General features: G+C 35.4%; 2 protein-coding genes across 8 annotated transcripts in view; one reads left to right on the top strand and one right to left on the bottom strand.

The window, feature by feature from the left end:
* The window catches only part of CC2D2A (coiled-coil and C2 domain containing 2A), a 275,853-nt gene extending 258,799 nt beyond the window's left edge, over window positions 1-17,054 (top strand). For all 6 annotated transcript variants that reach the window (XM_082461969.1, XM_082461973.1, XM_082461970.1 and 3 more), the window contains 4 exons: window positions 1,611-1,733; window positions 2,989-3,047; window positions 3,866-4,043; window positions 5,304-17,054. In XM_082461969.1, the coding sequence (XP_082318095.1) occupies window positions 1,611-1,733; window positions 2,989-3,047; window positions 3,866-4,043; window positions 5,304-5,492 (549 nt within the window). In that variant the 3' untranslated portion in view covers window positions 5,493-17,054. The remainder of the gene's footprint in view (window positions 1-1,610; window positions 1,734-2,988; window positions 3,048-3,865; window positions 4,044-5,303) is intronic.
* Window positions 16,525-25,508, bottom strand: part of FBXL5 (F-box and leucine rich repeat protein 5) — a 51,842-nt gene continuing 42,858 nt past the window's right edge. For both annotated transcript variants that reach the window (XM_082461991.1, XM_082461990.1), the window contains 2 exons: window positions 24,086-24,234; window positions 16,525-17,320 (listed from right to left, as the gene is read on the bottom strand). In XM_082461991.1, the coding sequence (XP_082318117.1) occupies window positions 17,244-17,320; window positions 24,086-24,234 (226 nt within the window). In that variant the 3' untranslated portion in view covers window positions 16,525-17,243. The remainder of the gene's footprint in view (window positions 17,321-24,085; window positions 24,235-25,508) is intronic.

The raw sequence follows: 25,508 nt of genomic DNA, 5'->3' as shown, positions 1-25,508 counted from the left end.
TCACTTTGTCTTCTCTGCTGTCCCTCAGACACATCAAACACACTTTGCATTTGCTATTTCCTCTGCATAGATGACCCTTCCCCTGACCAGATATCTTCATTAATTTCTCCCTCACTCCTTCATGCTCTTTCCAGTAAATACATCTCTGCCTACCCTGAAATTTCACCTCTTCCTGCATAGTTTTCTCCATAGCCCTTGTAAGGTTAGCTTTTGCCACAACAAAATACCAAAAACCCATCCCCAAAAGAAATGGCTTCAGACAATTATTCTCATGGATCTGTGAGTCAGCTGGGATGGTTCTGCTGACCTAGGCTGGGCGAGCCCTGCTTCATGCATTTTTATTCTGGGACTCAGGGCAATGACAATTGGCAGAGGCACAAGAGGGCAAGCAGGAACACACAGAGCTTCTTAAGCTTGGACACAGAAGTCACACAATGACACTGCTATCCCATTCTACTGACCAGAAGTCAAGAGGCAAGGAAATACATTTCTGCCCTTTTAGTGGGAGTAACTGCCAAGTATCAGGGCAAAGGCTGTGGGTATAGGAAGGGGGGAAGAACTGGGGCCAGTGATGCAATCTACCACATCATGTATCATCTGATATCCCATGTATTTGTTTGTTTGCACTGTCTTCTCATTGGCTACTGCATGCTGGTAGAAACTATGTTTCATTCACAACTTTATCCACAGTGAATAGAACTGAGACTAAATATAAGGTACTTGATTATGTTGAATGGACAAATTCACCACCCATGCACACAGTTACTCAATATGCCTACCATATGCCAACCAGGAGCTGTGCTGGATGCTAATGATACAATGGTGAATAAAGCACATGGCAAATGTCCTCAAGGCAACATCTAACAGTCTAGTGAGATAAACAATTATAAATAATGATAAATACTAACAATAGTAATAAAATAGCTAACAATTATTGAGTACTTCCTATGTACCAGGCATTGTTCTAAGAGGTATAAATGCATCAACTCATTTAATGTTATCATCATCCTTATGAGGTTAAGTACTATCATCCCACTTTTATAGAGGAGGAAACTGAGGCATACGGTAATTAAATAAACTGTCCAAAGTCACACAGTTAGTAAGTGTTGGAGCCAGAATTCAAATGCAAGTGGTCTGGTCCCAGAATTAATATGCTGCAGTGCCTCGACAAGACAGGTGCTATCTCAGAGGTTACAGAGCACTGTGGAAGCAAAGAGATGGACACCTACCACAGTTAGGAGGCTGGGAAGAGCAAGGTTAGGAAAGGCTAGCCCGAGAAGGGAGTAGACTTGTCTGTCTTCTTCCAAAAGACTCTAAGTGTCTCATCACCAGGAACTACCTTATTTCATCAACCTGCAATTAATCGTAAGGTGCACCTCAACTGCAGGTATAAAAAAATGTTAAAAAAAAAAAAATGGCCGGTGACAACTATATGATGCCACTGATTGTAAAGTGCTTACCAGTTTTAAAAATCAAAATGACAAAAAATGTGCAAGCTACATGTTCCCTTTCTGTCTCTCTCTGCTGTCTCTCTTTATATAACATACATACACACACGTATACACATACATCTGCTACCATATATGCTAATGTAGTCTTGTCTTTTTTAGATTTGGTTTAATATTCAACAATACGATTCCCCATTAAGGATAAATTTTGATGTCACCAAGCCCAAGCTATGGAAATCTTTCTTTTCAAGAAGCCTTCCATATCCTGGCCTTTCCAGTGTTCAGGTATAATTTTTTTATTAACAATTAAATGTAGACATAGGAAGTGAGGAATGTGATATTGTTATATTGGGTAGCCAGATATATTTTGACCCTTAATTCCACTCCTAGATATTTAGTCTAGAATAATATTTTATTTTCCAAGTTAGTTAAGCCCAATAAGAAAGACCATCACATCATGAACCAGTACACAAATATGTGAAAGAATAAGTTTTGATACAGAGTCCCATGACCCAAAAGAATACCACAAAATATATTTCATTTAATTTTTTCAATGCTGGTCTCAATTCACTAAAATTTCATCACTGCTATTGAAACATGAAATCAAACTGCAGGGCATGATCCAGGAGGGGCTCATAACATTAATTTAGAGGGTCCTGGACAGTAGTAGATTATAAATAGTAAGCATGAGAATTGTTTACTAAAACTTTAAATGTGATAGCTGTAGATATATAGATAGATACTGTGTGTGTAATATAAAAGGTATTTTTTACTGTGGATCAAATCTTTCCAAAAGAAGTTTTAAGAAAAATCACCCTAGAGAAATTCTCCCATGTATACAAGGTAACATAACAATTTTCATAGGAGCACTGTTTGCAAAAGCCTAAGAACTGGAACAGAAGAGATAAATTATGGTATATAGTAGAATATTTTATAGTAGTTACACAAATGAATTAATATTCATGAATCTTAGTAAGCACACTGAAAATACGTATCTGCTATTCTAAATATAATGTTAAGGGAGAAAAAATTGCATGTTTACAGTACAAAATTATTACATAAAGCTCAGAAAACATGCAGTACAATATATTGTTTAGGGATACATACATCTGTAGTTAAATCATAAACACATTTCACTAATTTGCCTATCTCCACTGACTATAATGTAAACACCATGAGAGCAGGGATTTTATTCACAGCTCTATCCCCTTCACTTGTATAAGTGCCTGGCACACAGTAGGTATTCAGTATATGTTGAATGAAAGAGTGCTAAAAAACAAATTCAGATCATGGTTACTTCTGTGACAGAAAAGGGTGATAAAATTGAGAAAGAACCACAAAGCATTATAATTTATTTGTGATGCTTTACTTAAAGTAGGTCTTGGGTACATTTGCATCTGTTACATTATCCTCGATGTCTAACTGAATGTCTGAGAGTTCATAATTTAAAAAAAAACAAAAAATTTAGAAAAGGATGTATAGCTATTGAAATTAAGTGTAACTGATTTCTAAAATTCCTGAACTATTTTTTCTTTTATAGCCAGAAGAGCTAATTTACCAGCGCACCGACAAAGTGGCTGCAGCTGAACTACAAGACAGGTCACTTGATATCCATAAATGCATATGCAGTCTGTCACTAGGAGTGTTAATATCCAACTAAACAATTCTCAGCCTGGATCAATGTGAAATAATTTGGGCAATTAAACTTTAATTCATGTTTATAGATGCAAAGTACAAATATGATCTCTAAATCCCAAGGCTCAAAAGAAGGCTTTAGCATCAGCATGGTGTGAGACATACAGCAGTGAAATCCAGCAATGATTAAGTAGTTCTCCAAAAACTTTACCTCAGATTAGAGTTCAACGTCATGTTATTTATGGGTCTTGTTCAGACAATATAACCCTCAGCTTAAATATGCCTATTTTGTCCAATTAGTGCTTAAGTGAACTTCAGCTATTTTAAAAACCTAACACATGTAGAAAGCTAGTAAGAGCCTATTTGAGCCCCAATAATCCTTATAATGCTGTAAAATAGAACTTATTTCCCCAGTTTCACATGTGTGGAAACTGAGGCTCAGAGAGGTCCACATACTTGTCAAGTGTTAAAGTGGGCTTCTGAGCCCAGCCAGACCTTTCTAGTTTCAAAGCCTGTGTGCCCTTTCTACCGTCTCAAGCTGTGTGAAGAGCAGCATGTCAAACTGCACAAGATTAAATGTGACCCTTTTTAAGGTATTATTACTAAAAAATACCAATTTACTCTCAACTGCAAATTTCAAATACAGCCTTATTTTGGATCCTAAGAACAACAAATTCCCAAAAAAAATCTTGTTTCTTCTAATAGTTTCAGAATACTTTTTATTTTTGTTTACAAGGGAAAAGTCAAGTCACCAAAAAATGGAGCTTATTTTTTATAAACAGGATTGAAAAAATACTAAAAGAAAAAATCATGGACTGGAGGCCTCGCCATCTGACGCGGTGGAATAGGTACTGTACCGCTACTCTGCGTCACTTCTTGCCTCTGTTAGAAAGAAATCATGGAGAAGATGTGGAAGACGACCACAGAGCAGAACTGCTGAAACAGCTAGGAGACTACAGGGTAAGTAGTTCATTTCAAATTGGAAATTGCTCAGTACTATGGGTTTTTGGAATCAAAATGCCTAAATGACTCCCCGAAGTACACAGATGAAGCAGCACAGACTAAAAAAATGTGATTAGAAGTTCAAATCTCAAGAATGAACCTACCATTAAAGAGCAAAATGCCTCTATAAAACCAAAACACCACCTTTTTTTGTAGGAGGATCCTATGAAAAATAATATCTTTTATAAAATTGCAAGAGTATTAAATAAAATGAAAATATCTGGTTAAATCATGTTAGACTCAACTGAGCATAAAGATGAAACCAACCATTCTTGGTCAGATTGTTTTTTAAAGGATATGATTTTATACTAATTGCTTTTCATTGCTAAGAAAAATTCTCATTAATAGGCTTTCTCTACTGCCTGTCAGTAGTGCTGTGTGTTCACATCCTTTATCTGGATCCTAAAACCTAGAAAGTAGTCTCAAACTAAAACAGTAAGCCTCATTGGCTAAACAGTATGAAATCAAGTTGTACATTTAATTCTACTCACTGACTAAAAATTACCTTTACCTTATAAGGCTCATTTTTCAGCTGGGATGTTTTCAAGTAACAGAAAACTTACTTCAAACAAGTTTGAACATTAACAACTTCTGGGCTTATTTAGGTAAAAGTTAGGGGTGAGTAGCTATCAGGGCTATACCACATGTCTGCAAGTCTTCCCACTCTGCCCTCCTCCACGTGATGGCATCACCCACAGGATGGCTTTTCTTGTGGTACCAAATGGCTGGAATAGTTCCTGGCAGGACTCACATCTGCACACGTATTGCTCTGAGCAGAAGACAGCATCTGCGTGCCACTATCCCTTGCAAATTTCCTAGATTATACATGCTTTCCTGTAGATCAACACTGAGGCCAAGGGGATAGAAGGTATTAACTTAACCTAGGTCCCTGGAATTGTATGGGTTTCTATGCAAACTTGGGGCTATCAGGAAGAAGGAAGGAAACAGTGGAGAGTGCCTGGGTGACTAACAGGTGTCTTAAACACCAAGTCAGTATGTTAGCAACTAAAACAAAAAAAGACATTAAGCCTCTCTCCATTTTCTGTATTGCTAATATATAGCTGGATAGAAAAACAAAACTAAATAAATGACTTTAAGATCCAAAAGGAAGACTTCCTATTAAGAATATTAAGAACTGCACTTACTTACTTAGGGAAAAAATATAGTGAAAACTTCACATTCACTAATGACTAAAAATTTTGTTTTGCTTTCCTTCAGTTCTCTGGATTTCCCCTTCACATGCCATACTCTGAAGTGAAGCCTTTAATTGAAGCTGTGTATAGCACTGGAGTACATAATATTGATGCGCCTAATGTTGAATTTGCTTTAGCTGTATATATCCACCCATATCCCAAAAACGTTTTGTCTGTTTGGATCTATGTTGCCTCCCTTATACGCAACAGATAGTTTTTTCATTGTATGTTTTATATCATGTAAAAATGACAATTGAGAATATTTTTTAAGTGCTCTTGATCAAAGGGAAGAAAATACTTACAAATAATGAAATAAAATTATCATTTTCAAAATATGCAAAATAAGTGTTTTTATTTAGTAGACTGCCATGTCTCTGCCACTTTGACCCTAAATTCAACTGTGACAACTCAAGAGTTCCCACTTACCCTATGAGCTTTATTCCTCTATGCTTTTGTACCTGCTCACCTTCTATTTAGAATGTTCTTCTTCTTTGCCAGTAAGACATCCCATGCTCTTAGATTGGAAGAGTACTGTTAAAATGGCCATACTACCCAAAGCAATCTACAGAGTTAATGTGATCCCTATCAAATTACCCATGACATTTTTCATAGAACTAGAACAAATAATCCTAAAATTTATATGGAACCACAAAAGATCCAGAATTGCCAAAGCAATCCTGAGGAAATTGAACAAAGCAGGAGGTGTAATCCTCCCAGACTTCAGAAAATACTACAAAGCTACAGTAATCAGAACAGCATGGTATTGGCACAAAAACAAGACACATAGATGGAATAGAGAGCCCAGAAATAAACCCATACACCTATGGTCAACTGATCTTTGACAAAGGAGACAAAAATATACAATGGAGAAAAGACAGTCTCTTCAGCAAGTGGATGCTGGGAAAGCTGGACAGCCACATGTAAATCAACGAATATAGAACCCTCCCTCACACCATACACAAAAATAAACTCAAAATGGCTTAGACTTAAACGTAAGTCGTGATACCACAAAACTCCTGGAAGAGAACAAGGGCAAAACATTCTCTGATATAAATCGCAGCAATTTTTTCTTAGATCAGTCGCCCAAGGCAAAAGAAATAAACAATAAACAAATGGGGCCTAATCAAACTTATAAGATTCTGCACAGCAAAGGAAACCATAAACAAAACAAAAAGACTACCTATGGACTGCAAGAAAACATCTACAAATGGCGCAACCAACAAGGGCTTAATTTCCAAAATATACAAACAGCTCATACAACTCAATATCAAAAAAACAACACAATCAAAAAATGCGCAGAAGACCTAAATAGACATTTCTCCAAAGAAGACATGCAGATGGCCAACAGGCACATGAGATGCTCAATATCACTAATTATTAGAGAAATGCAAATCGAAACTACAATGAGATATCACCTCACATCGGTCAGAATGGCCATCATCAAAAAGTCTACAAATAAATGCTGGAGAGGGTGTGGAGAAAATGGAACCCTCCTACACTGTTGGTGGGACTGTAAATTGGTGCAGCCACTATGAAAAACAGTCTGGAGGTTCCTTAAAAGACTAAAAATAGAGTTACCATATGATCCAGCAATCCCACTCAATCCCCTGGGCATATACCCAGAAGAGACTAAAACTCTTAACTCGAAAAGATACATGCACACCAATGTTCACAGCAGCACTATTTACAATAGCCAAGACATGGAAGCAACCTAAGTGTCCACCAACAGAGGAATGGATACAGAAGATGTGGTGCGTATACATATACAATGGAATAATTACTCAGCCATAAAGGACAATGAAATATTGCCATTTGCAGCAACATAGATTGACCTAGAGATTATCATACTAAGTCAAAGACAAATATTATATATCACCTATATGTGGATTCTTAAAATTAATACAAATGAATTTATTTACAAAACAGAAACAGGCTCACAGACACAGAAACCAAACTTATGGTTACCAAAGGGGAAGGTGGGGGAGGGATAAATTAGGAGTATGGGATTAACAGATATACACTACTATATATAAAACTGATGAAGAACAAAGACCTACTGTATAGCACAAGGAACTATATTCAGTATCTTGTAATAACCTATAATGTACTGTATTGTAATGTACCTGAAACTAACATAATATTATAAATCAACTATATTTCAATTAAAAAAAGAGAGAGGGGCTTCTCTGGTGGCACAGTGGTTAAGAATATGCCTTCCAATGCAGGGGACGCAGGGTTCGATCCCTGGTCAGGGCACTAGATCCCACATGCATGCCGCAACTAAGAGTTTGCATTCCACAACTAAAGAGCCCACGAGCTGCAACTAAGGAACCCACTGGACGCAACTAAGGAGCCCACGTGCTGCAACTAAAGGAGCTGGTGAGCCAGGACTAAGGAGCCCACAAGCCACAACTAGGGAGTTTGCCTGCAGCAACTAAGACCCGGCGCAACCAAAAATAAAATTAAAAAAAAAAAAAGAGAGATAGGTAATTAGGGAGTTAATTAGATCATAAGGATACAGTCCTCAAGATGGGATTTAGTGCCCTTTAAGAAAAGACAGGCGAGAGCTTACTTCCCCTCTATGCCATGTGTGGATATAATGAGAAGATGGCTGTCCACAAGCCAGAAAGAGTCTTCATTAGACAGTAGATCTGCCGAAACCTTGACTCTGGACTTACCAGCCTCTAGAACTGTGAGAAATAAATTTTTGTTAAGCCATCCAGCTTATGGTACTCTGTAACAACAGCCCAAACTGGGAAGCCAAAGTCAGATAATACTAAAAGGAATTAAAGGTATGTACTGACACGGAAAGATGTACACAAAATAGAAATATGTAAAACAGGATTTCTCAGTAGCGGCACTATTGACATTCTGGGCCAAGTATTTATTTGTTGTGAAGGGCTTTGTAGGATGTTTAACAGCATCCTTGGCACCTACCCACTAGCTGCCAGTTGCATTCTTCCCCTCTGCCAAGTTGTGACAACCAAGAATGTTTCCAGTCATTGCCAAATGTCTTCTATGGGATAAACTGCCTCAAGCTGAGAACGACTGATGTAGCTGGAATACAGTCTCACTTAAAAGCAAAACAAAACAAAAAACATAAACACAGAAGAACCAAGTTAAGGAAAATTTTTTATCTTTATTCCCTATGCCTTTCCCTATCAAATTATGATTATGTGTTTACAAGCCTCTGATATTTATACTATGAACCCTTCAAAGGAGAATTCAAGGTCTGACCCATAATAGTCATTACCAATATAGCAATATAGAGACAGGATAGTTGAGTGGTTAAGAGCATGAGCTTTGGAGAAATACTAGTTCTGCCACTTACTAGCTGGGTAATCCATAGGCAAGTTACTTAACCTCTCTGTTACTTAACTTTCCCCATATATAAGATTGGGATGATCACATTACCAACTTCACCACACTGTTGTACTGATTTTAAAAGTCAGTATATTTAAAGTACTTAAAACACTATCCAGTACGTGGCACTTGATGTATGTCAGGTAACACAAGGCATTTTACTTGTTGCCTCTTATTCTAAAAACAGTTTCAATATTTCATAAAATCCATCACAAAATCCAATATAAATTTAAACCAAGTGTATATATTGTTTCATTAACCATTAACTATCCACAGAGGTGTGGCCAAGATGGTGGAATAGGAAGACACTGAACTCACCTCCTATCACAGGCTCAGGAAAATTACAACTATTTACAGAGCAACCATCTATGAGAACAACTGGCAGAAAGATTGTCCACAACTAAAGATATAACAAAGAACCACAATGAGATGGCTAAGAGGGTCGGAGACACAGTAGAGTCAAGACCCACACCCCTGGGTAGATGACCCACAAATGGAAAGATAATCTCAATTACAGAGGTTCTCCCCAAGGAGCAAGGGGTCCAAGCCCCACATTGGGCTCCCCAGCCCAGGGGTCCTGCACCTGGAAGATGAGCCCCTAGAATGTCTGGGTTTGAAGGCCAGTGGGGTGTGCATATGTGAGACACAAGTGGGCTCCACTCTTAAAGGGTACACACAAAATCTCAATCACTCCAAGTCCCAACGAAGAAGCAGTAATTTGAAAGACATCTCGGTCAGACAAACTTGCAGATCCTGGAGAGACTCCCTGAGAGGTAGGAGGGAACTGGGACTCCCCACACAGACATAAACACTGGGGGTGCCATTTTGGGGAGCTCATTCTACCATTAGGACACTGGTTCTGGTAAGCACCATTCTGGAGTCCTCTCTCTAGTCTATTAGTGCAGGGGGCTTAACAGCACACCTGGTGTTGGACCACCACCACCACCAGGTGCCCCCAGCCCCTGCAGCCAGCACCAGCCCCAGGACCCCCTGGGACACGCAGCTTGCCATTGTGGGACTCAGCCCCAACAACCAATGAGCCAGCAGCCACCGCACAAGGCAAGGCCCAGCAGCCAACTGGGCCAGGGGCCAGCCCCACCTACCACACCCCCAAAGTAGTCAGCCCCACCACAACAGAAGGGCCCACACAGCCCACAAAGAGAACACCCCCTAGAATATATAGCGCTAGTGAGCAGAGGGGAGGGTGCTGCTGGGCTCCATTAGATGTCTCCGACAGATGACCACTTCTCCAAGATCATAAAAACTAAGTGACCTACTAGATACATAGAAATAAACAGAGAGTTAGGCAAAATGAAGAGACAGGAATACGTTCCAAGTGAAGAAAAAAGACAAAACCCCAGAAGAAGAACAAACCAAAGTGGAAATAAGCAATCTAACCCATAAAGAATTCAAGATAATGATCATAAGATGCTCGACGAACTCAGGAGAAGAATAGACGAACACAGTGAGAAGTTTAACAGAGTTAGAAAATATAGAGAAAAAATAAACAGAGGTGAAGAATACAATAAAAATAAAAAATACACTAGAAGGAATCATCAGTAGATTAAATACAGAGGAACAGTCAGTGAACTGGAAGACAGAGTAGCGGAAATACCAAAGCTGAAAAAAAAAATAATTTAAAAAAATGAGAAAGTTTAAGAACCTCTGAGACAACGTCAAGTGCACTAACATTCACATTATAGGGGTCCCAGAAGGAGAAGAGAAAGGGGCAGAGAACTTATTTGAAGAAATAATAGCTGAAAGCTTCCCTAACTTGGGAAAATAAACAGACATTCAGTTCCAGGAAACAGAGAGTCTCAAAGAATATGAACTCAAAGAGGTCCACACCAAGACACATTATAATTAAAACAGCAAAAAATTAAAGATAGAGAGAATATTAAAAGCAGCAAGAGATAAACAACTAGATACATACAAGGGACCTCCCATAAGACTAAGAGCTGACTTTTCAGCAGAAACCCTGTAGGCCAGAAGGGAGAGAACTGATGGAAAAAAAAAAAGAAACTTTAAACCAAGAATATTCTATCTGGCAAGACTATCATTCAGATTTGAAGGAGAGATAAAGAACTTTACAGATAAGCAAAAACTAAAAAGACTTCAGTACCACTAAAACAGCTTTACAAGAAATGTTAAAAGGACTTCCCTAAGTGGAAAAAATAAAAGGCCACAACTAGAAATATGAAAATTACAAAAGCAAAAGTCTCATCAATAAAAGCAAACATACCATAAGGTAGTATATCAACCACTTATAAAGCTAGTAGTAAAATTAAAAAACAAAAGTAGTAAAATTATCTATATCCACAATAAGTAGTCAAAAAATACACAAAACAAAAAGATGTAAAATATGATATCAAAACATTAAATGTAGAGAGGGAGGTAAAAATGCAGGGTTGTTAGAATGCATTCAAACTAAAAAAGATCAACATTAAATAATCACATATACCTATCTATGTATCTTCCTACCTACCTCATGGTAACCTAAAACCAAAAACCTATAATCAATACACACAATAAGAGAAAGGGATCCAAACATAACACTAAAGATAGTCATCAAGTCACAAGGGAAGAAGACAAAAGAAAAAAAGGAACAAAACAAACTACCAAAACAACCAGAAAACAATTAACAAAATGGCAAAAAGTACGTTACCTATCAACAATTACTTTAAATGTAAATGGACTCCAGTCAAAAGACTTAGAGTGGCTGAAGAGATTTTTAAAAATAAACAAACAAAAAAGTAACCATATATATGCTGCCTGTAAGAGGCTTATTTCAGACCTAAATACACACACAGACTGAAAGTGAGTGGACATAATAAGGTACTCCATGTGAATGGAAATGGAAAGAAAGACAGGTTAGCAACACTTATATCAGACAAAATAGACTTTAAAACAAAGACTATAACAAGAAACAAAGAAGGATATTACACAATGATAAAAGGGGTCAATCCAACAAGACAACATAACAGCTATAAATATATATGCAGCCAACAAAGGAGCACCTAACAATGTGAAGCAAATATTAACAAACATAAAGGGAGAAACTGACAGTAACACAGTAATAGAAGGAACCTTTAACACCCCACTTACATCAATGAACAGATCATCCAGACAGAAAAGCAATAAGGAAACACTGGCCTTAAATGATACATTACACTAGATGGATTTTAAATATATAGAGAACATACTATCCAAAAGCAGCACGACACACATTCTTTTCAAGTGCACATGGAACATTCTCCAGGACAGATCACGTGCTAGGCCACAAAACAAGTTTCAGTAAATTTAAGAAGACTGAAATCATATCAAGCATCCTTTCCAACTACAATGCTGTAAGACTAAAAATCAACTACCTAAAAAAAAAAAAAACCCCACACAAGCACATGGAGGCTAAACAATATGCTATTAAATATCCAATGGATCACTGAAGAAATCAAAAAAGAAATTTAAAAAATACCTGGAGACAAGTGAAAATGGAAACACAATGATCCAGTGTCTATGGAACTCAGCAAAAGCAGTTCTAAGAGGGAAGATTATAGCAATACAAGCCCACCTCAGGAAACAAGAAAAATCTCAAATAAAAATTTAACCTTATATCCAAAGGAACTAGAAAAAGAAGAACAAACAAAACCCAAAGTTAGCAGAAAGGAAGAAATAATAATGATCAGAGGAAAATAAATGAGACAGAGACTAAAAAACAATAGAAAAGATCAATGAAACTAAGAGTTGGTTCTTTGAAAGGTAAACAAAATTGATAAACCTTTAGCCAGACTCATCAACATAAAAAGAGAGTCCAAATAAAATAAAAAATGAAAGATGAGAAGTTATAGCTAACACCACAGGAACACAAAGAATCATAAGAGATTATATTGAGAACAATTATATGCCAATAAAATGGACAACCTAGAAGAAATGGAATAAATTCCTAGAAATGTACAATCTCCCATGACTAAATTAGGAAGAAACAGAAAATATGAACACACCAATTACCAGTAATGAAATTGAATCAGTAACCAAAAAAACTCCCAGCAAACAGAAGTCCAGGACCAGATGGCTTCACTGGTGAATTCCACCAAAAATTTAAAGAGGAGTTAACATCCATCCTTCTCAAACTATTCCAAAAAACTGCAGAGGAAAAAAATGCTTCCAAACTCATTCTACAAGGACAGCATCACCCTGATACCAAAACGAAAGACAACACGTGCAAAAGAAAATGACAGGCCAATGTCACTGATGAACATAGATGCAAAAATCCTCAAGAAAGTATTAGCAAACCAAATTCAACAATACATTAAAAGAATCATACACCATGATCAAGTGGAATTTATCCCAGGGATGCAAGGATGATTCAGTATCTGCAAATCAATGAATGTGATAACCTTAAGAAACTCAATAAAAATCATATGATCACCTCAAGAGATGCAGAAAAAGTTTCTGACAAAATTCAACATCCATTTAAGGTGGGTACAGCTGGGAAAACTATAAGACACTGATGAAAGAAACTGAAGAAAACACAAATAGAAAGATATACCAGACTCATGAATTGGAGGAATTAATATTGTTAAAATGACCATACTATTCAAGGGAATCTACAGATTCAATGCTATCTCTCTCTATCAAAATACCAATAGCATTTCTCACAAAACTAAACAAATAATCCTAAAATTGAATGGCAACACAAAAGACCTTGAACAGCCAAAACAATCATGAGAAAGAAGAACAAAGCTGGAGGTATCAGGCTTCCTGATTTCAAACCATACTACAAAGCTACAGTAATCAAAACAGTATGGTGCTGGCATAAAAAACAGACACACAGATCAATGGAACAGAATAGAGTCCAGAAGTAAATTCACACTTATATGATCAATTAATCTATGACAAAGGAGGCAAGAATATAAATGGGAAAAAGACATCCTCTTCAATAAACAGTATTGGGAAAACTGGAGAGCTACATTAAAAAAGAATCAAACTGGACTACTTTCTCACAACAAATACAAAAATAAACTCAAAATGGATTAAAGACTTAAATGTAAGGACCCAAAACCATAAAACTCCCAGAAGAAAACACAGGCAGTATGCTCTCTGACACTGGTCTTACCAATAGCTTGGATATATCTCCTCAGGCAAGGGCAATAAAAGCAAAAATAAGCAAATGGGGCTACATCAAACTAAAGAGCTTTTGCATGCAAAAAAACAAAAAGAACTCTCAGCAAAACAAAAAGGCAGCCTACTGAATGGGAGAAGATATTTGCAAATGATATATTTGACAAAGGGTTAATATCCAAAATATACAAAGAACTCATACAGCTTGACATCAAAAAAACAAACAACCAGATTAAAAAATGGGCAGCAGACCTGAATAGACATTTTTCCAAAGAAGACATACTGATGGCCAACAGACACATAAAAATATGCTCAACATCATTAATTACCAGGGAAATGCAAATCAAAACCACAATGAGATAACCACCTCACACCTGTCAGAATGGCTGCCAACAAAAAGACAACAAATAACAAGTGTTGGTAAAGATGTGGAGAAAAGCGAACCCTCATGCACTACTGGTGGGATTGCAAATTGGTGCAGCCCCTATGCAGAACAGTATGGAGAATCCCCAAAAAATTAAAAATTGAACTGTCAGCAATTTCACTTCTGAGTATTTATCCAAAGAAAACAAAAACACTAATTTAAAAAGTTATATGCACTCCAGTGTTCACTGCTGCATTATTTATAATAGCCACGAGATGGAAGCAACCTGAGAGTCCATGGAAAGATAAATGGATAAAGGTGATATATATATATACATATATATATACACACACATATATATATATACACACATACATATATATATACGTATATATGATATTACTCAGCCATTAAAAAAGAATCTTGCCACTTGAGAAAACATGGATGGATCTAGAGGATACTAAGTGAAATAAGTCAGACAGAGAAAGACAAATATGACATGATTTTACTTATATGTGGAATCTAAAAACAAAACAAAAACAGTCCCATAGATACAGAAAACAAACCAGTGGTTGCAAGAAGGGAGGAGGGTAGGGGAAATAGGTGAAGGAGATTAAGAGATACAAACCCTGTTATATAATAAATAAGTCATGGGGATGTAATATACAGCATAAGGAATATGGTCAATAATACAGTAATAACTTTATGTAAGTAGAGGTGGTTACCAGACTTACCACAGTGATCATTTCATAATGTATGCAAGTGTCAGGTCATTACGCAGTACACTTGAAACTAACATAATATTGTACATCAACTATATTTCAATGAAAAATAAATTTAGAAGAAATTTTAAAGCATTAACTATCCTTAATAATGGAAAAGCAGTAATATTTAAAAATTAAATGCAGATTATGCCATCTCCCCATGAAATGGGTGGGGGTAGTGGGGGTGGTAGAAAAACAGTGAGTTTCCACATGCAATGTGCTCACATGTTGAAGTCAGTTTGGTTCAAGACTGCCAAGTCCTATTTAATGGTTTTCTAATATCAAGTAGCACAGGACAAAGCAAAAGGGGGGCACCTCAATTACCTGGAACCCCTGGGAAATAAGCTGCTCAAATTAATTAATTTATGAAGAATAACATTTAAGCCAAGTCCCAAAATATCATTTAATCATGATTTTTTCCATTAAGTATTATCAAAAATTTTACTCCCCAAATATTACACTGTTTTCTGATTACATGAGTATAAACTTGAGTACTCCCTTGATGACTTGGGACCTGGTTATAGAGATGACTAATTTTACCATGCAGTTGGATGCGACTCACTCCAGAAGACTTATTTTAGTTTGTTTTCTTGAAATAGTCCCTGATGTCAACTTTTCAAATAAACTTTATTAAACACTTAAGGAAATAAAAGTACAGTAACGACAAAACAGTCACTCTACAAAATAAAACTTCTGACCCTGTAACTGCTCACTAAACTCAGATTTCCTCTCAAGTTCTCTAAGGGAATCCAGAACGTTTTTTCCTTTGTGCTTAGGCCAGACTTTTAAAGGAGGCAGCTAGGCGCAGTAGTGCCAACAAGAGGCATGAGGACTTAAGCTAAGAGACACAAACTTAAAGGGTAAGATGGTCTGCTTCTACAGCTGCCTTATCCTCCATACAAGAAACTTGAGGGGTTCCATCTTATATTTCACAAATGTTAACAGCAATGGAATCAAAATGAGAGAACTCTTAGAGAAAGGTGAAATTTCACAGAGTCATTAGATGTCCTTCCTTAGAGGTGATCTTCCCTCACAGTATTTAGTTCAAATGTTAGTTAAATTTAAAAGCAGAGTGACTCTCCTTATTTATTTTCTCATCAAATGATTCTTCCTTCATCTTTAGACAACTCTGTGTAAAATAGTTTTCTCTTAGCCTGAACTGAAATCTGTCTATCTATAGTTTGTATCTTTCCTACTCTTCCTCTTCCTCAATAAAACAAACAAACAAAAAATACCTGGGACCACAAAGAACATAATTGCAAGATTACCTTCTCTTCCACAGCCTTACAGATATTTATAAAAATAGATGGCATGCTGCTGACTATTCTCTTCTTTGTGACATAAATTATACATAACATGACATAAAATTGACTCAATATGTGCCTTTCTGAATAACAGGTCTCCATTCCAATTATTATATCAAACAGCAATGAAGACAAGCTTACAAATTCAAATTCTGACTATTGCACAATAAATTTCAAAAAGACAATTCAGCTCAATAAAATCAGGTATCTGTCTAAAACTATTCATTTGTCAGGGTCATGATTCTATGGGAGTTGAAAAGACCTATTTAGTCCTATTTCACAGTAAAGTAACCCTGGATTGAGATTTACAACAAAATCAAAACACAAAAGAAATTACTTGGTAAAGTCCTCAAAGTAGATTTTATTTATACATTTCTTCAAATGACTGTGGAACTTTTAAAAACCCCTCCCCCAAATGTGACAATTTACGGACAGTGGTGGGAACCAGGGGTCTTTGAAGAAAGCAAATACAAAGACACTGGTGCTGTGCCAGCTCCCTGAGCTAACACCAAGAAGCCAATTTATTTTATAATCTTAAAGAATCTTATATGTGGATATGTTTGAATTGGCCCTCTGAGAATTGTTCAAATAAAGGAAACATTACGGAAAAGAGACTGGTTTCCAAAATGTGCAGTCTCTGAAAATAAAACTTCAAAAATGTATATCTGAAAAGATCTGCAAGGCTTGGTACAGTGTTTATCTATGAAGAGAACCAATAACCCATTAAAAACTCAAAATAATCTAAAAAATACTTTAAATGGCATGGCATTAGTGACATTTTTTTCAAAATATTTAGTTTAAAAGAAATCTGATAAAATTGTTCTCACCCTATGAAAAGACCTAATCCCTTTCTAAAACAAAAATATGATTTGCAAGAGAAACAACACTGTACAATTCACTGGTAAATTAAGATTTCCGAGGCTGTAAGAAATGGGGCCAAAACAAGTCACACTCAAAAAGGGATGATTAACACAAGAAATGTGCTATAAGTAAAGTGCATGAAAGGAAGCCTGCTCAGCTAAATGAAGTAGACAAAGGTCAGAAGTCAAGGGTCATTCGCCAGAGCGGCAGCAGGCTCGAAAACCACACTGCAAATTCTGGCATCCACTGGCGGTGTCAGCATGAGGACCTGTATGAAAACAGAAAAGTGTGAAAGGAGGAATTTCTTATCACACAAAAATAATCTTGCTAATGAAAGAAGTAAAACACTTATTTTTTTTTAACTAGTAATACATTTGTAACATAGAAGTAAAATCCCACAATGAGCGTATAAAAAATTATTCAGCACAAAAATCGCCAACAGCAGTTTGGCTTTAACTAATATAGGTAAATGAAAAAGAAGAATGAAAAGAAGTAATTTTTTGGCAACAATCTTACAAAATAAAAAATCCAAGAAGAAAAGAGATAACCCACAGAAGCAAGACTGCCAGGATAACTTCACAATGGATTTCTTGTATCATGAACATCTTTCCTAGAAATATAATTAAGGCAAAAACAACCTTATCTGTAATAGATAAGCTAAAGAATCCAGTATTGAGCAATTATAATAAATATTATATTCAAAATTTTTGTTAAAAATAAACTACGTAGATATAGCCTTAACATATTTGCCATATTGTTATTTAACATCTGTACCCAAAATAAGTCATGTGATAGGGTTAGATGAAATTATCTTCCAGAATTAAATATGTAATGAATGAATAATTAAAAACATATCTAAGACATAATAAAAATTATGATTCCATTACAAAGAAAAGTAATAATACATTTGTGGAATAACTGACATTTTATTCCAATCACATTATGCTACCCAGACACTAGATTAAAAGATCCATTAGGGAACATAGCTGAGAATTAGAAAGTATCAAAGAGATATCATGGCGCATATTCAAATGTCAAGTACTCTGAATGAATCACAGTTTTCATAAAGGCAAGCAAATGTGGAAAAAGACATTTTAACTATATTGAAGCCTTTCAGTATGTCTGCACCATGAACAAAGTTAATTAGTTCTTTCATCAATTAGAACCAAAATACTTCCATTTTTGGTATGTAAGGACCATAAAAGTACATGAAATATAATTTTATTATAGAAAATAATATTTATTTTATCAAATGGATTATAATTGAAAAATCATAGTACCCTGGAATGATATCAAGACTTTAACTCAGAAAAATATGTTAAATTAGCTTTGTTTTGTTTTTTGAAGTAGCAATCCATTGCAAAAGAAGGCAATTACGCTAATACCAACATAAGAAAATAACTACTTGCAAATAAACACATAGAACACACTTATTTACCAGAATTTAACTTTTTTTTGTATTCCTGAAATGGCAATATACAAAATACAAAGGACTGATTTCTTAGGATATACAAGCAATGAAGTATAGCATTCATATATTTCACTAATGGAAATAATAATGTATCTTTAAGAAAAGAAACTAATGAACTTTACAAGCATAGTGGAACTGCAATAGCTTATGATTTCATTCATTTTCAAATACTTATGCTTAACTTTTAAAGTAACGTAATGCCTGGGATACGGGGAGCAGGTATGGGAATGGGCAATGGTATATGAAAAAAGATTGGCCACAGGTTTATAACTGCTGAAGCCAATGATCCATAAAGCTTCTTTATATTATTATGTTTATATATTTGAAATGTTCCATAATAAATGTTTAAAGTCATTTCAAATATAAAATAGAATTACCACGAGCTCATTTTTTATTTAATCAAAATTAAAATCTATTCCATTTTGAAAATGAAAAGTTAAATGTGTCAAATACTTAAAATTCATAAAGTAGCATTTCTGTTAAGACTACTTTCTCTTAAAATAAGACACAATGCTAGTCATCTTAATCAAAGAATCAAAATGAAATTTCTTAGTACATATTATCAGATATTTATTAGAAATGCTCTAGTGGTTTGAAATCCTGTGGTTTGAAAATCTTCTCGCACTGACAACCTCTGACCAGGTTTTCCCTTTGAATACATTTTCAGCTTTAACTGATATTCCCCACCTTCCCTTCTTAGCTTGCCTTTCCTCACCCCTTACACTGGTTACTGCTTTGCCTGCCAATCACCTAGTAGAGCCTTTCTCCAAGAGCCAATCTCCTACCTCACTATCATTGCCCTGCCCTGACACAGTCCCTGTGATGAAATGCTTAAACTGGTGGCTTTTGCAACAACATATCTACCATTTTCTCAGTATATAATTCTATTCTGAAAGGGAGAAAATGAGGAAAGAGACATGGAGACTTTGGTACAATATTCCAAACTGAAACTCCCTACAATATTTCAAAATGTCTATACTCCTATTTTTAAAAGGACAGAAAGGTAAGGAAGAAATTTTATACTGAAATCAGTGGCCTAGGGAAAAATCGTAAGCGATGGCTGAAAGCAATCAAAGTAAAGTATGCTACTGGTTTTCAAGACAAAATTAAAAGGGAGCCTCAAAGGAGCCAATTGGATCAAGGAATCTAATCAAAAGATTCATATTTTTCCAAACACAGGCATACTTCATTTAATTGTGCTTCACTTTATTGCACTTTGCAGATACTGCATTTTTTACAAACTAAAGGTGTGTGGCAACCTTGCACTGAGCAAGTCTACTGGCACCATTTTTCCAACAGCATTTGCTCACTTCTTGTCTCTCTGGCACATTTTGGTAATTCTCACAATATTTCAAGCTTTTTCATTATTATTATATTTGTTATGGTCATCTGTGATCAGTGATCTTTGATGTTACTACTATGACTCACTGAAGGCTCATATGATGGTTAAAATTTTTTAGCAAAGAAGTATTTTTAAATTAAAGTATGTACATTGCTTTTTTTAGACAATGCTTTTGCACTTAATAGACTACAGTACAGTGCAAACGTAACTTTTATATACACTGGGAAACCAAAATATTCATGTGGCTCACTTTATTGCAATATTCACTTTATTATGGTGGTCTGGAACCAAACTCAAAACATCTCCGAGGTATGCCTGTACCACACAGTTTTTCACCAACCTCCCCAAAAAACAGAGGCCCAGGATCCTCAGTCTCCACTCCAGTGACCTGAGTCACTTTTTGCTCTCAAAGTCTAAGGGATGGAAGTAGGGATAATACGGGAAGAAAAATGTAGGAATAAAAATATGTGTCCTATATTAGGTAGAAAGTAACCCTATCCTGGTATCTGTCAGCATCTCCTTGTTCATCACAAAACAAAGTTCACGCTCATATTGCTATAAAATGTGCTCCCTTTCTCAGATACACACCAGAATATCTTAGTTTCAATGGAAATCTAAGGGCATAAATTGTACTTAACCAACAACTGTAATACTAACTACCTCAAAACTACAATCCCGTCATAAGGTGAATGACATTCCAGGTGACTGATCCTAAAAATCCATAAAAGTGATATCATCCATGAATGGGTTTTATTTTGTTGAAGGCCTAGGGCAAAGCAAAAGTGAAGACAACCGTTGTTTGTAAGTTAGTTTCATACTGCAGAAAACAGGGGAGAAAGCAATTTCCAAAGCATGGAAATCATAAGCAATGTTAACAGTTAAGACCCTTAAGCATCACAGAAGGACTACTTAGAAAAGGGAATAAATGGACAACAGAATAAATAGGCAACAGAAAAAGTGAGGTAGAATTAGAAAGAAACATGACTAAGATATGTTGGGTTGCCAAGTATCTCAAGTAGACAGCTGTGCTTCCACAGACACGGAATTTCAAAGGTAAACATCTGACTTATCACCAGTAAATGTCGATCTTGATATGAGATAATAAACCCAATGGTTATAATAGATGAGGGCTAAATTACAGTAAAGGATAATAAAGAAAACAGAAAAATAACATTTGCATAATCATTAAATAAAATCTGTAAATGCATGGTAAAAATAAATTTTGTAAGAAAGCTTTTTTTAAAATATTAGTTAAGAAGAGCTATAATGGTAGGTATTGTTATTTTCCCAAATTTTTATTACTGAATTGTTTGTTTTTCCTAGATTTTAAGCATATTACTTATGCTGTATATCTGCACTTACCTTCACTTACCTTTAATTCCTCTTTAACTTAAATTAGAAACATAAGAGAGCAAATCATCTGAAACTGTGTCACCTACTATGATCTAATCTATCTTAATTCATGAATTAAACATACATTGAAATGCAAATCAGTACAACAAGTTTATTTGCTATCATTGTTCAAATGTTCTTCAGAGCTCTAAAACTAGGCAATTCCATCTAACACTTCTTAAATGACAAGGAATTTTTTAAATGTTATGGCTAAGAAGCCTTTTTTTATACTTAAATCTTAACTTTTTTATCAAATAACAAATTTAAATGTCATGAAGAATCATTAAGAAGAATAAAAATGGCATTTTATGTTAATGCTTAGAGCAGACACTATTTGAATATCTGATTACTAATTTATCTTCTCCAAAATCTCTGCTAATGCTTAGGAAATAGAAAATTTTGTTTTACTTATCACTTTTTAGTTAATGAATATTATTTACCAGAATTTACTTATTTTAGTAAGTAACCTGGTAGTTAACTAAGTAAACTCTCTTTTGACAAAATACATTTTTAGTTAAGTGTTACTCTCAAATATTAAAATACAATGTGTCACCTAAATATGCTCTCTATTAGTTTAAGAACATGTATAAAAATATTGATTACTTTCAGAAATAATAAAAATAATAATAAAAAGGGAGCTAAATATTTACAGTCACTAAGTATTTATTGTACAAGTTGAATTGTAATGAAAGATACTGGATGAATCCCATGTCATCTTGCAAAACTGGATACAATGCAACTTTATTCTAACACTTTCTAGTGTCCATATGGCCTTTTAAGGAAAAGATTGTATCAGGGCATTGCTTTAAGAGCAACTGGCTGGAACTCTGGAACATAAGTTCACATGACAAGTCACCCTGTAAACTTTAAAGGATTTCCATTTCCCCCAAATCATGCTTTAAGAAGCTGTAAAAGGAGACTTGGTATTGAATTATACAAGCACAGTCAATTTCCTTTCAAACATTTTAAAGTCAGATATGTTCATTAAAATTCATTTATTGAAAATTACCACTCATTTATCAAAAAAAATCTTAACATTCAACAAAAAGAATGTAGCAGCTCCTTTGGAACACTTCAATATTTATATATTCAAAACCAGTCAAGATGAAAGGAATTCTAACATACTAACAAAGTGCAAATTTTTAACTATTTAACTTTATCCCAACATCTAAATTATTTCAAGAAGTTTTTTAAAAAAAAACACACACACACAAAAGTAGTAGGCAGATCATAAAAATGAAGTGAAACCCAATCCCCCCACCAACCCAATAACATCTATATAGCCCAAAATAAGTATAACAAATTAGGTTCTGAGATTTATTCCCACCAGCATAACCTATGCTGAAATCAGTGTAGACAACTCAAATGCAACCTACCAATAAGGTGTTTTTCTTACAAAAAATAATTGTTTACTGATGACTTTTCATAATATATCCTATAAGCCTTAGTAAGTACACCAGTGAACCTAGAATGACATAACCGTGTATTAAAAAAAAAAAATCTCTTCATTGCATCCCCAAAAGAAGCAAGTGCTGCACTGTAGCACTCACACTTTTTTTTTGTACACTTGGCAGGTTGCAACTAAAATGACATTAATTTTCCCCATTCCTTCTTATACACTAAAGGCAACAGAGAGCAAAGAAACGCTTGAAGTGAGTGTTGCTATTTCAAGAACATGGGAGGTCATCTCCTGCATCACCAATGTGATTCAAGAAACAAAAGAGCTGCTATCTCCTGTCTCTTCATATACATTTTAAGAAAAATCTAATCTCTGAGAAACAGCAGATTTGCTAACTTCTCTGCCTACTGGTATGTCGTTAAAGAAGATAACTATTCCTCTAGTCTTGCTGGCATCTGTCAATTTTTCTGCCTGAGAGACTCCGTTTATCTTCCCATATCTTAAGGTGAACTGGACTCTCAAAAATAACAATACATGATGTAAAAAGGCACAGTAGAATCTGAACCATGTAAATTTTTTCCAATTATAAATACAGAAGGTTGACTTGCTTACTAATAATTGAGGAGCAGCTTTTTATGCTTCAGGACTTCAGTCTCTACCAGTGATTATCAAATGCCCAACAGGGCACTGAACGTACTTTGAAAAAGCACATTAAACAGTCTCCCATTGCAGGGCAGGAATAGGCTTAAAAAATAAAACAAAACAAAAAAAGCAAGAAATGTTACCTGATAATTGTTAAAAGTAGGTTCAGGGCTCAATCTCCATAATACTATAGGAATTTTAATCACATTTAAAGCACTTCAACCTCTTCCCAATACCACACTCACCATCCTCTTCAATCTTCCAAGAGATTTATTTGGAACCAGATTCAGGGTCCCTGAGGAGTTCACATTACCAAAGTCCTCCTTTTTCTACTACATTATGAAGTTTTCTTGTCCTACAAGAAAACTGACTCTATCATCCCTAAGAATTAGGTGTATCTAGAACAGCAACACTCTGTATTGTTAATGAGTGCTCTTTCACTCTAGAGGAATTTCCCAAAATTTTATAAGAATTTTAGTAATTCTATAAAAACCTGTCACTTTGGATTGATTAAACTATTACATATTTCTAAAATCTGGCAGAATGGATAGTTGAGATATCTCTCCAAAAGAAAACTTATCTTTAGAAAGATAAGAAAACTTATCTTTAGAAAGAAAACTTATCTTTAGAAAGATAAGAAAACTTATCTTTCAGGCTAAACCTGAAAGTAAAAATGTTTGGTAATTAGAAATCTAGAAAACAAAATAGAAACCCTAAGAATTTTCAGAACTGTTAAAAATTTTAAAATCAACTCCTCCAAAATTATCCCATTGTTAAAAGGCATTACCGTTAATGTTGTCACAGTAGTAAAAGTATTCATCATTTAGAGAAGGACATGCTGAAACCAAATCCTGCAGGCCTGCACCAGTTACAGTAAGACAACCAGAGAGATTAAGGTGCTCCAAATAAGGTAGCCCTCCTCCCAGAGTCAAAACCCTGTAAGAGAAGCAATTCAACAATTAGAATTTATTAACAATTAAAATGTATTATAAAATATATGAAAACTTATGTATTCCTATGGCCCAATGGACTATTAACAGACCTTTCAATCTGGTAATGAAAAATTAAAGTATTTCTATAAAACATGACAACTAACTTCATCCTTAGGCAGGATACATTTAACAGGCATTTCTGAAGACATTCAATAAACAAGTCTATGAAATGTTCTTTATAAGAACATTATAGTAACTCAATTCTTACAGGAAGGAAGTAATGAATCCTGGAATTGTAATCTTCACTCTCCTACTAAACTGTCTAAGTAAAAATTATCAAGAAAATTACTAAACAGTTTGGCAGTTCCTCAAAGAGTTACAGAATCAGCATATACCCAAGAGAAGTGAAAACATATGTTCACAGAAAAACTTGCAAACAAATGTTCACAGCAGCATTATTCATAATATCCAAAAAGTGGAAACAATCCAAATGTCCACTAATGCATGAGTGGATAAACAAAATTTAGTATAAATATCATGTAGCCATAAAGTACTGATACATGCTACAGCATGCATGAACCTTGAAAACACCGTGCTAAGTGAAAAAAATCATACACAGAAAACCACATACTGGGCTTCCCTGGTGGCGCAGTGGTTTAGAGTCTGCCTGCCAATGCAGGAGACACGGGTTCGAGCCCTGGTCTGGGAAGATTCCACATGCCGCGGAGCAACTGGGCCCGTGAGCCATAATTACTGAGCCCGCGCCATCTGGAGCCTGTGCTCCGCAACAAGAGAGGCCGCGACAGTGAGAGGCCCGCGCACTGCGATGAAGGGTGGCCCCCGCTTGCCACAGCTGGAGAGGGCCCTCGCACAGAAGCGAGGACCCAACACAGCCATAAATAAATAAATTTTTAAAAAAATGCAAACCTTAAAAAAAAAACAAAAAAAACCCCACATACTATGTAATTCCACTTACATGAAATGTCCAAAATAAGCAGAAAAGACAGACAAACTAAGTAAATTAGTGGCTACCAGGGGCTGGGGGCAAAGAGGAATGAAGAATGACTGCTAATGAGTATATGGTTTCTTTTTGGTTTAATGAAAATGTTTCTAATTTGATAGAGGTAATGGTTGCCAACCTTGAAGTATACTAAAACCACTGATTTGTACCCTTTAAAAGAATGAATTTAATGTGAATTTCATTTCAGTAAAAATGAAAACATTACTTTTCATGGCATACCCTAGAAGAATTTTAAAAAACAATTTATATAAAAAGGG

This window comes from Balaenoptera physalus (genome assembly GCF_965194825.1).
Source record: "Balaenoptera physalus genome assembly, chromosome: 5".
Taxonomy (NCBI): Eukaryota; Metazoa; Chordata; class Mammalia; order Artiodactyla; family Balaenopteridae; genus Balaenoptera; species Balaenoptera physalus.
This window is presented reverse-complemented; position numbering and strand designations above follow the sequence as displayed.